This window comes from Panthera pardus, unplaced genomic scaffold (genome assembly GCF_024362965.1).
Source record: "Panthera pardus isolate Hobbes unplaced genomic scaffold, ASM2436296v1 HiC_scaffold_1, whole genome shotgun sequence".
Lineage (NCBI taxonomy): Eukaryota > Metazoa > Chordata > Mammalia > Carnivora > Felidae > Panthera > Panthera pardus.
In genome coordinates this window covers 9,332,505-9,346,084 of record NW_026526654.1, presented here as the reverse complement: position 1 = coordinate 9,346,084, position 13,580 = coordinate 9,332,505, and the positions used below count along the sequence as shown (strand labels likewise).

Sequence of the window (13,580 nt, the reverse complement as noted above, 5' to 3'; positions counted from 1 at the left end):
TGGAGTTCTGGCTTGGGTGACAGACTGTTTTGCCACAGGTCACTGGAGTTCTGTGGCCATTGCTGAGCTGCGGGGTGATGATTGCCTCATGAATTTCAAGGGGGTCAGCTTAGATCCTGGCGAGGAATGTTATTATCAGCCACTGAGTGAGATGTATAAGCTACAGTCGTTATAACCTATGTGTAAGGTGTATTGCTTTAAAGTATCCATTGCAGAACAACCCAGTTTCCATATTTGATTCAAATAACTTAATTTGAACCAAGTTATTTAGAACTAATGTGATTTTTAGGTTTTATTTTAGTATCTGTAAAAATGTATGTGATTTGGGAAACTTACTTTGTAACATGTCAAAGATCAAGTTGGAAGCCCATTCATTTTGTTGGGTTTCAGGGAAATGTGGAGGTGAAATAATGTCCCTTTTTTCTCTCCTTCTCTCCTAGCATTGTCATGGAGACTCTGCGGATACTGGCTTTGGTGGGTCAGATTCTTTTCTCGCTGGCCGCAGCTTTTCTCCTGTGTCTCGTTATAAAGACTTACCTCATTGGACCGTATTATCGAAAACTGCATATGGAGAGCAAAGGGAACAAAGAAATCCTTATCGTAGGAATCTCTGCTTTCATCTTTTTAATGTTAACGGTAATCCTCAAAATGCCTGTTATTTACATACTCTGACCTGTAATCTGTTCACTGAGAGCTTATGATCCGTCAGTTCTTAATCTTGTCACTTCATTGGTAGTTAAAATAATTCGAAACGCATGGCATTTTTATTTTATGCACAGTTACTACACTGCCCATGAATACATACCCAGTAGACTAAACCCGTTCACTCTCAGCCTCTTGAGCCCTTTGCTGAAACGGTACCTCAAGCATCGCACACAGGCAAGTCTAGGTGGCCTTGAAAACCACAGTCTCCAGCGTCACCAATGTTATGCGGTCTTAAACTTAAAAACAGCTCTGTACCTGAAACCAGAATAACAGTTTAAGACAATTTTTACTTCTATTTGGTGACAACAAAGCCGGTCAGCAGTATAACTTCTTTCGCCACAATGTGAGAAGTTGAAGATGAAAATAAAAGGTTCGTTTTGGAAGCAGCCTTCTCCTTTAAAGGATGTGCTTCTGAGGGATGGGGGGGTATGCTGTTAGACCCCCACAGACAGCTGCGCTGCTCACCACGTGCCCCTGAGGAGGGAAGGCGGGTTCACACAGAAGCTCCCACGTGAGTGTTCCTAGCAGCCAAACGCCACCCAGATGTACTTCAGCAGGTGCCTCCTTCTGCCGACCTTGGTCCGTCCACACCAGGGAAGGCCGCCCAGGTTGGAAACAATTGTACGTGAGTCTCCAGAGAGTTCTGCTCTGCTGAGCAAGAAAAGCCAGTTCCAGAGGTTGCATACTGTGTATTTCCATTTGTGTGACATTTACGATGAAAAATTTCAGAAATGGAGGGAAGGTTGCCAGATGCCAGGTGTTAAGGGGTGGGGGTAGGGGGAGGGTCCTTGTGACAGAAGGTTGTATGTGTCTTCACTGTGTTGCGTCTGTATCCTGGCCGTGATCTCGTGCTCTGATGTAGCAAGATGCTGCCACTGGGGGAGCTGAGCAGGGGTACGTGAGGTCTCTGTGGTTCTTAGAACTGTAAGGGGTCAGCTCTTACCTCAAAACCGGAAAGGCACAGAAGCTACTTCTTGTGTAGGATTTAACTGCTGACTAGTGTTTTGTAATCTTGGGAGACTAGGATTTGCTTCTGCTCAACGCTGCCCGTGTGTGTGACTTATTTAATTTTTTTACATCGCTTTCTCCATTCTGGACTATTTTTCTCTTTAAAAATGACATCCAGCAAAATTCTTCTCTGGATGACTTCCATGTTGTCTTCCCAGTGGCTATACAAGTTAAAATAGTTCTCTGTTTGTTCTGTTTTCTTTCTTCGACACTGTTTCCTGAGCAGCAGCTGGGACCACCTGGCATGCTAGGTGCTGGCATCCTGCACGACAGAGAGTCTAACAGCTCAGGCTCTGCTGTTGCAGTGCGTTACCCCCCCCCCCCCCCGCCCCCGAGCTCTGTTGTAGGCGTGCGCTAGCCTCCGGGTGAGCTCTGTTTTTAACATAGGTTTGTTTGTTTGTTTATTTAAAATGTTTTTATTTATTTTTGAGAGAGAGAGAGGGAGACACAGAATCCAAAGCAGGCTCTGGTCTCTGAGCTGTCAGCACAGAGCCCAACGTGGGGCTCGGACCGACAAATGGTGAGATCACGACCTGAGCCAATGTCAGATGCTTAACTGACTGAGCTGCCCAGGCGCCCCAGCCATTTTAACCCTTTTGAAGTGTACAATTCCATGGTTTTCAGCATATTCACAGCACTGTGCAATCATCACCACTGTCTAATTCCAGAACATTTCTGCCCCCCCCCCCCCAATCCACATCTCCGAATCTTGCCTGCCCTCCCCCATTCCATAGTAACCACTAACCTGCTTCCTGTTCCCATGGATCTGCCAGGGTGCCGGCCCCTCTGATGTGGTACGACCTAAAGGGTTTGTCTGTGCTGGGGTGCGTTTCAGGATTTTGCTCCTCTCCTGGCTGAAATCCCATGTCACAGAGATCTCAGTAATATCTGCCAGCCTGTAACTTGCCCTTTGATTATCTCAGTGGCATTTTTTGATGAATGGAAGTTCTTCCTTTTAATGTATTCGCTAGTTTCAAATTTTGTGCAGATAGCACTTTTTATATCCTGTGTAGATCTTTGCCTCCCCCGGTCCAGAGGCACCCGTGTTGCTCTCCAGCACTTCCTACTCTGCTCTTCTCACCAGATCTGCGTCCATCTGGAGGCATGTGGACAAGGGTCCGTGTTGCCATTACGTGTTTCCACATCACATGGCGGTACAGGGTCACCTCGTCAGAAGCCACAAGCGTGAGCATGTGTGTATGTGTGTTTGTGTGAGTGTGCATGCATGGGTGTATGAGCACAAGTGACTGCATGAATGTGAGCATGTGTACCCGAGTGTGTGCGTGGGCGTGTGCACTAGTTTGCATATGAGTGCACGAATGTGAGCTTGTGCATGTGAGTGGGCAAGTGTTAGTACAGGTGTGCATGTGAGTGCATGGGCACGAGTGTGAGTGCATGTCTGCATGCGTGAGTGTGGTGCGAGTGTACATGTGGGTGCATGAGCATGAGTGTGTGAATGTTAGCATGCACGTGTGCATGTGCAAAAGTGTGTGGATGTTAGCACAAATGTGAATGTAAGCAAAAGCACATGAGTGCGTGTGTGAGTGCATGAGTGTGCCTGTGAGTGTCTGAGTCCCCACTCTCACCTTTGTGGCCCGCCTGCTCTTACCGGTAGTGTTGTGCCCGGCAGCCTTCTCCGGATTGTCGGGCTGCGTTCGTGTGTCCAGCACCCATGCGAGTTTTGGGATCGGGCTTGTCAGTTTGCACCCGCGGCTGCAGGGACTCTGGGCCCTTCGAGGGAGAGCTCGCGCGTTGGCGGCTGCGAGCCGCTGGCCTGTGGGCATGTGCTCTGCACGTCTCAGCCCTCGTGCGTGCTTCACAGCAGAGCTTTGTGGTGTGACAGACGTGTGTTCTCCTGGGGGACTTGTCCCCATTGCTGGGTGTGGTTGGTGCTATTGTGAACCATGTTTCTTTGACGGTTCTTTCTGTTGGCTGCTCTCTTCTGTGTGTGGTTTTACTTTCTCAGAGTGAAAAACGTCTACTTCTTTCCGGTTGTTTTGTGTCACTAACACCTGAAGCTTTGCGTTTAACAGAACTGTCATTAGAAGCCCGAGTGCTAGCTCGGACCACGTCTGGCTGGCACGGATGCGCTGGCACTTCCCTCTGGGGCCCTGTGTTCTCGGGGCCTCCCTCCCTCACTGGAGTGTCCTTCTCTAAGTGCTTTCAGTTGGAGACGGGAAGAGTTTTTACATTAACACATGACTTAATGCCATAGTTGGGCTGTTCACTGAGTCCAGGTAAAGAAAATCTATCACAAATATTTAAAATAAATTTTAAAAACTATTGTTGTTCAAAAATTTGAATGATTGTTTCAAATATTTAAATTTTTTTCTCCCTGAATGGCGGGTTCAACTAATGTTAGCTTCCTTGTGTGCATCTCGGCTCATCCCCACAGAGGCCCTCCTGGAGACGTGGAGATGGGCCTTCGCTGTGATAGTACAGCTGCCTTTGGGCATGAACCCGCCCCTGAGCGGAGCTGTCGCTGGTGCGCTGGAGAGTGATGTGCGGCCCTTCCCTCCCGCCTAGGTCACGGAGCTGTTGGATGTGTCCATGGAGCTGGGCTGCTTCCTGGCCGGAGCGCTTATCTCTTCCCAGGGCCACATGGTCACCGAGGAGATCGTGTCTTACATCGAGCCCATCCGTGACTTCCTGGTTATCATTTTCTTCGCCTCCATAGGTAACCTTCCTTGTTTACGTCAGGATGTTTGCAGGGTGTTAGACACCCGCATGGGACTTCTGCAACCTGTTTCTGTACATATTTCTATTTATGCAGCAAGAAGTTGCCATAAAAATTGGGGTCTGCGGAGAAATCTTATTAAAAAGAGGGAAAGTTTGCACTTGGCGACATTTATTTGCTGACTGGCTGCCATGGTCTGGGGGTGCTCAAATGCCCTCGGGGGAGGGTGAACCCCACTTTGACTCCACGGGAAAGGCACAGGTGCCCAGCAGGTTAGCGAACTTAAAGGCAACACCCAAATGAGACATTTGGGAGGAAAGGTTACTGTTGATACCAAAACCTCGAACTGCCGTGTCGCGGTGCGCTGCTCTAGAAATGCCCCTTGGTTGAGGAGTGTCTCCATCGGGCATGTCCAGCACAGCACTGCCTTCTGCCCAGAAAGCTCTAGCACTGCATCTATACCCGCCACCGGCTCCGTGCGACCCCAGCAAGGCTGAGCGCATCAAGAAGCACATCACAAAGTCTGCAGGGAAACTGAGAGTGGAGCACAGAGAGCGGGGGCCGCGCGTCACTGCATAGCTGCTTTAGTGACAGTGCCCTCGCTGTTCCGAGAGAGGGCCCACTCGGCCTCCTTTCCCGTCCACCCCCCCTCCCCTCCCTGGCCATCTGTCCTGTGTCTGGTCTGTCTGTCCCTGTCCCTGTTTGTCTGTGTTTCTGTCCCTCTTGCCCACCCCCTTCACTGCAGCTCCTTCTAGTGCCAGGCGGGCTCCACTGTGCTGAGTGCTGGGTGATTACCTCCACCCATCGTTCCCCCAGAGGAGTGCTCGTGAGGTCGACAGGCACGAGCTCCCCTGATCAAGTTCCAGGCCACATTGTCCCGGGAGGACCCATCTTGCTGACACGCGTGTCACTTGTGTCCTGCCTGCAGGGCTCCGTGCAGTGTGTCCTGGCTAGAAATGAAAATCCCGCAGGTGTGTTATCTAATAGACAAGCTTGCTCTACCCTTCCTCAGGTTAGGGCTCTTGACCTGCTGAGGACTGAGCTATCAAACCAGGCGACAGCCGCACGTGTTTTGCTTTGGTTCTTCACACCCAGTGTTGTCAAGGGGGTTCAGGCGACTGTCCTGCCCCCGAGAGGCCTGTGCACATGCAGGACCTTGCTTTTCCACTGCTCAGGACTGTCTCTCTCAGGCTCTAAGCAACACTTAAGTGGACCGTTTGAGACTATGTCTTTCCTTTTCTGCATTTTTGTACCTCAGTGATGTTCACGTGGACTGGGTCCCTGACCCCCTGCCCTATGGCAGGCCCTGCGGAGTCATGAGACCCTGTGGAGGGCCTGCTGACCGCAGTCAGTCCCGGGCAGGGGGAGCGACCCTGGGATTCCAGCAGCACCAGCAGGAGCGCCGAGGGCCCCGGCCCAGCTCTGAGAAGAGGCCGTGTGTAAGCAGCGTGAGCAGAGAGGGGCGGCTTGGGTCCCAGAGTGAAGGAGGGCCCCCCGGCCTGGGTGCAGAGGTGGCATCCAGCACGGGCGCCCTGGAGGGGCAAGGCCTCTGGCCGGAGACCCCAGGGGCGGAGACCGGCCTCTTCTCAGCAGTGTGGGTGCCCACCCTCACAGGACAGAAAGGCCCTAAGCCCACGCATGGCCGGCAGGCGGGCAGGCTGTTAGCCTCTGTGTCCTCCTATGGAGCCTGCTCCTCACCCCCATCCGTCAGGCACCCAAATCACACGTCCCTGAAACACTGCTGCACCCATTCCTTTGTATTAACAAGGCATTGGAGCCACGACTCAGGCTGCCAAAATGGATGCCAGTGTCTGTGCGGCCCGAGGGAGCCTCTTTATGGCCTTCAGACAGCTGCCTGCTTGCTGGGTCCCCATGTGGCCTTCCCTGGTGTGCAGTGTGCCCGGGGACAGAGACGGAAGCGGAGACCAAGACGGAAAGACAGAGGAATGGAGGCTGGCGGGGACTCCCATGTCTCCTCCTCTTTTTCCTGGCACAGTCCTGCTGGGTCAGGCGTCCACCCTGTGACCTCACGTCATCCCCTGCACCCCCTGGATGCCATCTCTGGGTGCGCTCACATGAGGTTATAGCCTCAGCATGTGAATTGGGGGTGACTCGGCCGTGGAAGCTCCAGAGGCAGAGTCAAGTAGGGCCGGTGAGCCTGCGTGGCCCCCATGCCGTCCTGCACGACCACCTCAACGGCTAATTCCCGGGCCCTTCTCGCTTTACAAATGAAGCCAGTGACCTTAGTTTTCTTGTTATACACTTTTCAGCAAGGATTTCATTCTCTCCTTGGGTCCCCCTCCCTGGGACGCAGAGAGGAATTCATAAGTGGGTACTGCCCGTTCCTCATTCTTGGAGGTGCCCTGGAGGCCATGGGCACATGTGGGGTGTGATGGCTCACGTGTGAGGTGACCACGTGCCACGTTCTCATTCATCCCCCAAATGCACATCTGCAGATAGAGGCCGGGAGGCGTGTGATGGGTGTGCAGAGCCTGTCCCGCTGTGCCATCCCAGGGACACCCTCGGCACTTGGTGGAAACGCAAATGATGAGTGGCCATAAGCAGAAAAGCTACAGGGCGACTGGTGTGCCCTCTTGTCACCAGTGCACATGGCAGTTGTGCCAGCGTGGATTGGGTCTCTGTCCCTGAGCATCGTGTGGTCCTGTGATGATCCATGTCTCCACCCTCAGAGTAGAACACCTCTGCTGTCTGGTTTGTGGGCCTGGGCTGGGTGCTCCCAGTGCAGCTGGGGCCCGCAGGGTCCGCAGCGCTGCACCATGTGCCTGGCATGGGACCCCACTTATCCTCGGGAGAGGGGAGGCCCCTGAGCTTTGAGGCAGGGCAGTGACACAACCACGTCCTGGGGGCGGGGGATGCAGGTGAGCAGGGACCACCGATCCCTGATCACATCCATGTGATGGGCTTGGTCAGGTGTGTCCCTCCGCGTTGTGGGCTTGTTTCCATCGGGCGTGTGTGGGTGGCAGCTTGGCGAGTATGAGGAACACAGGTACAGCCAGAGGTGGTCTTGGACTCACGGCGTAGGAGGGCTGGGGGTCGAGGACTCGGGAGACAGCTCGGTAGGAGAGAGGCCAGGTGTGCCCTAGGCAGTCGTCGGGGCTCGGGGAGCACTGCGGGTCTGGGAGGTGGGGGCTGGGCAGAGCCAGGAAGTGGAGGAGGAGGCTGGGGCTCCGGGCAGGTGCTCGACAGCAGTCCCCAGCACTGTGCTAGGGGCGGCCTGGGCAGGTGCTGCTGAATTTGGAGAAAGAGGAAACCATTCTTGGAGCAAATGGGTCCTTACTTCTATCTGTATCTCTGAGTAAAACAAGTAGACGCATGAAAGGGCCACATGTGTCATGACATGGGGTCCGTGCGCTCATGAGAAGGCCCAGTTAGCCCTGAGCTCCTCAGGGATGGGGGGCTGGGTACACACCGGTCCTGCCTGGCCGCTGAGTAAAGAAGGGCCCACCAGCACCCGTCCCTCGTCTCGGTACTGCAGGCACTGACGGCAGCAGGAGGAACATGTACGGCAGGGCAGCCGGCGGCCATGTGGCCAGGATTCCTCTTCTGTGGCTTCCCCCCCACCACCCCCGGTTTCTAGGCCCCGGGGGTGTCTGCATCTTGGACAGAACGTTTTCACAGAGGAAAGCAGACTTCATGGCTGCTTGCTGTCACTTTTTGCCGAGTCCTGGGAGAGAAGTCTGGTAGAGGGAGGCACTGGCGCCCGGGCCTCTTTCCCCACGGTGAACGCTGGCATAAGCCATAAACACAGGGCGCCGCACGGTCGCGCTCACAGGTGCCCTTGTCCATGCAGAGGACATGAGGAAGCCTGAGGGTAGTGGGCTCTGCTGAGGACGGGCCGTGTAGTCCTCCGAGAATGACCGTGTCCCTCCTTCCCTGCACAGGCCTCCACGTGTTCCCCACTTTCGTGGCGTACGAACTCACTGTTCTGATGGTCCTCACGCTGTCGGTGGTGATCATGAAGGTACTGATTCTTCTTTGCGGTAAAATTTCTGTCATGTTGGTTGTATGTGACCCTGAGTCTGCAAAGCGCATCACGGCCACTTACCCGGAGCCCCTCCCCTCGCCCAGCAGTCTGTGAGCTGGGTGAGTTAGGACCAGGCCGTCGGGTTTGTTTTCCTACGCCTGTCTCAGAACTGGGCATATTGGGAATTGGGAGTCACAAAAGCTGGACCAGGAGAAGGCACTCTGGGCAGCCCATCTCCACAGGACCCTTGCTCCTGGCCTTTTCTCCCACATGAGTCCAAAGACCCACAGGCCAGTGAGTAGCACGTACACATGTACATCTTGTCATTCGTGTGTTTTGAAAGTATCGTTGTGTTTGTACTCACTAAGTGAGTGGGCTATCAGGAGAAGACAGGACTCAGGAACACCAGGTGGGAGAGACACACAGGGCAGGGAGTGCGGGACTGGGCGCAGAGCCCCCCGCCTGTGCCAGCCCCTTGCAGACCACAGTTCCCTCACAACCACAGATGAATGAGTTGTTAGCATTTATTTTAGGGTCCGATTACCTGTTCAGTAGCTGCCTGGCTCTGCGGATGATAAAAGTTTATTTCAAATATTTCTACTGGAAGGAGTCAGAATCCCTGTTGGGCCTCCAGCCCCGGCTGCTCCCCTCTAGCTTTGCTTACAAGAGAGAGACCATGCTCTCATTGGAAAGTAAAATTCTTTCTTGAATGCTGCTGACTGGTGTGGGGGGAAAGCCTAGTTAGCTGCCCGTGAACCCGGACCCTTGATTGCGCATTTTTCAGCCTGGTCTCATTTCAGACACTTTGTGTTCATTGGGTGCCTCTGCACATGTCCCCTCGGTGTCAGGAGGGCCCCCCTCTGTTTTCTGCGTGGCAGTCAGTAATGCGGATGCTCTTGCAGTTTGCCCTGGCCGCCCTGGTCTTGTCTGTCCTCCTGCCGAAGAGCAGCCAGTACATCAAGTGGATTGTGGCTGCGGGGCTGGCACAGGTCAGCGAGTTCTCTTTTGTCCTGGGGAGCAGAGCACGCAGAGCTGGGATCATTTCTCGGGAGGTGAGTCCGCACACACCCTCTGTGCGTGTTCAGGGTGCCCTGTCCTTCACACCCCCCATGCTGGCATTTGAGCACCTTCCCTGCAGCTGGCGTGGGTCTGGGGGGTCTGCCTCTGGGCGGCTGCGGAGGTGGGGTCCTGCTGCCTCTCACACGGGTGTGCAGGTTTGGGGTCAAAGTCGCCAGAACTGTCAGCATGCCCTCTGCAGCAGAGACTGTGAAGTCTCTGTCATATCTCTGGCAAAAAGAAGAAAACTAAATCTTAAAGCGCCATCGCCAGTTTGCGTATTAGTAATGGCCTTGGGGCACGGCTATCAGCCAGGCCGACGGCCGCATCCTTCCTGATGCACGCGTGAGGGGTGTCACCGCATCTTGGGTTTCACGCAGAAACCATGTAAAAGGCACAACTGGAACGTTGTTTTGTGAAGGTACCCGGTTGGTTTAGGGGTTTTTCTTGCAAAGTACATGGCAACATTTGCCCACTTGTAAAAGGGAGTGAGAGTCGCTGTCAGAAGTGCTTCTGATGAGGTCCCTCCTCCCCCTACCACAGTTTTAAGCGCATGCAGCCCTGGGCCTTCTGCGCAGCTCCTGAAGGTGAGCCCCCCACTTCCCATTGGCCTTCTTCGCATCTGTCTCTGGTCCATTCATCCTGGGCCTGGCTCTCTCGTGTGCCCTGTGCTGGCTGTGCACACGCCTGTGTGCGTGAGTTCCTGTGCACGCCCACCTGATCCTGTGCGCTTTCCTTACTTTCTGTCCAGTTTTGTCATGTGCTCTTTTCAAACTGGCCGTGAATTAGAACTTGAGGAGTATCATCTGATGACCCGTGCTTGTCACTTTAAATTTGGCAAGCAGGACGTTTGTGTTTGGCTGTGGTCTGTGGGTGGTGGCCCCCCACCCCAGGGGTAAATAGGCCACGGTCTGTTGTCTGCCACGACAGGAGTTAGTGTCCTTCAGGACAGGGCCAGGTGACCAATTCAGTGTTAGCCCCAAGTGGTCTGAGGACAGGTGATGTGCTAACTAGGAACGTTTCACAACTAAAGTAGAGAGTCGCTGTTTGAGTAAAAGCCGGGTGGATGTTACAGGAACTTTGTTGTTGATGCAGGGATAAATGTCGGGTGACAGCGTAGAGGGAGCCTGGACCCCCTGCTCTGAACGGGTGGCTCTCTGAGAGATAGCCTGTGTGCTGTGGCCGGAAGACCACACACCTTTCACACACTCGCAGCCGTGGGGACCAGCTCACATCTGTAGTTCTCAGCTTAGAAACACTGTGGTTTGTACACATACAAGTTCATGAATGGTAGTTCCTACTTAAACTTGATTTGACCCTTTACCCTTCTGCACCTGTTTTCATTTTGCCCTTTCTGATGCCTGTGCGAGCATGTGTGAACGTGTGGGGCTGTCCTTGAAGCCAGGACAGGAGTCTGCCTCCTGCCCTCAGTCTGCTGCCCCCCTTAACAGCGAGCACCCCTCCCTGGGGAATCCTGTCGCCAGTAAGGCTCGCCTCACCACGTGACGCCCCCAGTATTCGCTTCTGCACACCTGCTCCCTAAATTGGGCCGAATGAATGTGGAAGTTCCTCTTAGTACCTGTGACCTGCTAGTAAACTCTCAGGATTAAAGTTGTCTCCTTGTGTCTGTGAGTGTGAGGAAGACAGGATGAGTCTAGATACTGACACCGCTGTGGAAGAACGAACTCTGCACAGGCTCTGTCCGAGACCTGTCCTGAGGCTGCGTGCTCCCCGTGAGAGCCCCCAGGGGGTCAGCCCGAGGGTGACCCAGTGTGCACCATGATGCATCATCTCAGGGCACCTCACATCCAAATCTACCGGTGCCTGTGGCCATATAGGGTGTGCAGGTGCACCTTGGTCCTGAGTGTGACCACCCCAGCCTTACCTGTTGCAAATGTACTTCCTAGTCCTGAGTGTGACAGTCTTACTTGTTGCAGGTGTACCTCCTAATCCTGAGTGTGACCACCCTCAGTCTTTTACTGGCCCCAGTTCTGTGGAAAGCCACAATCACAAGGTGTGTGCCTCGGCCAGAGAGACGGTCAAGTCTTTGAGGCACCAAGAGAGTACACAGCTTCGGGAGCTGACCCCCGTGTGGAACCGGACACTTGGGACACGTCCAGGACCGCACGTCCCTGTGAGCCCCTTGCCTCGGGGACAGAGCGCTCCATTGGAGGGGGCTTCCTGTCTGCCCAGTGTGACAACTATTACTGCTATGGTTTCGAGACTTCCAGACTAATTTGTTACATTCAGTTGATCATGCACAGTATATAATACACGCTGCACCTTATGGATCACCTTGACTGTTCTGCCTGGATGTGCCTTTTTTCCTGAAGTTAATGTTAACTTTCTATTGTCAATTCATCAGTTCATGATTTTTTGGTTAAAAAAAAAAAAAAAAAAATCAGAAGGGTTTTTATTTATTTAGCTTTTGTGTCATAATCTCTTGGTCATTATTCATGATTAAACATTTCTGTGATGTGCAATTTTAATTCTAGCAGTGAGTTTGGAAAGTAAATTTAATCCTTACTGCCTGTGTTTTCTAAAATGACAAATACCTTCTAAGTGTCTATTTGTTTTTATTACAATAATTTTAAATAAAACACTCACGTCATTTTTTAAATTAGGTATATCATTCTTTTAAAATATTTGTTTTGAAAAAAATATTTGTTTTGAATCACAAGAATATGCATGCTTTAATAAAGATTATTGATGATCAGAGTAATTAATTGAAATTTATTGGAATTTTTTTAGATTTCTGTGTTAGATTAATCTTTGCCAATTCTTAAGAATTTGGATGATTTGTATTTTGCCACATTATTCTCTAAGAGACCAAATTAATACAGTGCTATTTGCAAAACCTAAGTTGTACCTTTGAATTTTAAAGTGTATTTGGTGATTGTATGCCCCGTTTCAGCAAACCCATGGCTGAAGACCTGATTCTTACAGATCTCCCTGAGGGGAGCTCAGAGTGGAGTGTTCCTAGAACTATTGGCTTTAAGAGCCTCACAATTTGACCAAAACCCTTGGAGTACAGGGACAGACCCCTTAGGTACAATTCTGTGTCGCAGGTACAATTATGGAGTGTGGTGACATAAATTCAAACACTTGAAGGTGAAGTGAAGTGTATCTAGTCGGAAGTGAGTCAGTGGAGAAATGATGTAAACATCTTCCTTGAAAACAGCATTGGTTTTATTTATTTCTGTGTTGTAGTAGGTGATCGCCACTCCCTCCGGACCACTGGTGTGGACACAGCACAGCAGGCTCATCTGACGGTCTGTGAGGCTTTATCTTACCTGTCCGCGTGCCTCTGGCCCAGCAATCTGGAATCCACCGAGGGCCGGTCTCTGGGGTGTGTTTTATTCCATTTGATATCTCCAGCACCCAAGAGCAGAGCCAGGAGCTCACCACATCTTGTTGACAGTTTGGCCCCAGAACGTGGCGTGTGGCGCTAATGTCACAGCATGAGAATGGCTCATAAAGATGCCAAGAGGACATGCCTCCTGAAGACCTCTGCCTGCAGGACACTCTCCTTGGAGGGTCCCAGAGCCCCTCCCTCCCCCCACCGGATTGGGTCCCATGCTCACTCTCCCTTCCTCACCCGGACTTGCAGGGCGCAGAGCTCTTGGTCTCCGTGCCTTCACACGCACCCCTGCAGACCGCCTGTGTGCGCGGGCATGGCTAGAAAGTGTGGGGCAAGTCCTGCCATAGAGCTCTGTAGAGCCACAAAGACCAAAAGCCACCAGCTGAAAGCAAGTGCCTCATTGGGTCCCCCGCATGCTCACCTGGGTGGTCAGCGGGCACACCCTGAACTGTAGCCCGGCACTGCTGACCCCCTGTGTTCCAACCTGCTGGCACCTGGAGGCCTTCCTCCTCGTGGGCCTGAGCGCCGCCCCCTAAACCTCTGTGACAGGGCGAGGTAGACCCCTCCCTCGGTCCGCAGGGCCCGAAGCCCCACACAAAGAATTCCTCTCAGCCTGAAGGAACCCATGGGATGGCGTGCAGCACCGGCACCGTGTCCCCTCATGGAGGTAGGTGAAGACAGCGCGCCTCTTGTGGGAGGTCAGTGGGGAGAGGAGCTTGTGTTGATTTGTTCACACAACAGACACAGGCGAGCCTTCGTGCAGCACGGCCCATGCACACGGCAGGCAG

General features: G+C 52.8%; 1 protein-coding gene across 8 annotated transcripts in view; it reads left to right on the top strand.

Annotated features, from left to right (window-relative positions):
- TMCO3 (transmembrane and coiled-coil domains 3) overlaps positions 1 to 12,153 on the top strand; it is a 49,951-nt gene extending 37,798 nt beyond the window's left edge. For 5 of the 8 annotated variants that reach the window (XM_019443830.2, XM_019443826.2, XM_053907958.1 and 2 more), the window contains 5 exons: positions 441 to 636; positions 4,240 to 4,390; positions 8,293 to 8,372; positions 9,176 to 9,427; positions 11,369 to 12,153. In XM_019443830.2, the coding sequence (XP_019299375.1) occupies positions 441 to 636; positions 4,240 to 4,390; positions 8,293 to 8,372; positions 9,176 to 9,427; positions 11,369 to 11,482 (793 nt within the window). In that variant the 3' untranslated portion in view covers positions 11,483 to 12,153. The remainder of the gene's footprint in view (positions 1 to 440; positions 637 to 4,239; positions 4,391 to 8,292; positions 8,373 to 9,175; positions 9,428 to 11,368) is intronic. The other 3 variants (XM_019443831.2, XM_019443832.2, XM_019443833.2) reach the window with 2 other exon arrangements.
- The last annotated feature ends 1,427 nt before the right edge of the window (positions 12,154 to 13,580 follow it).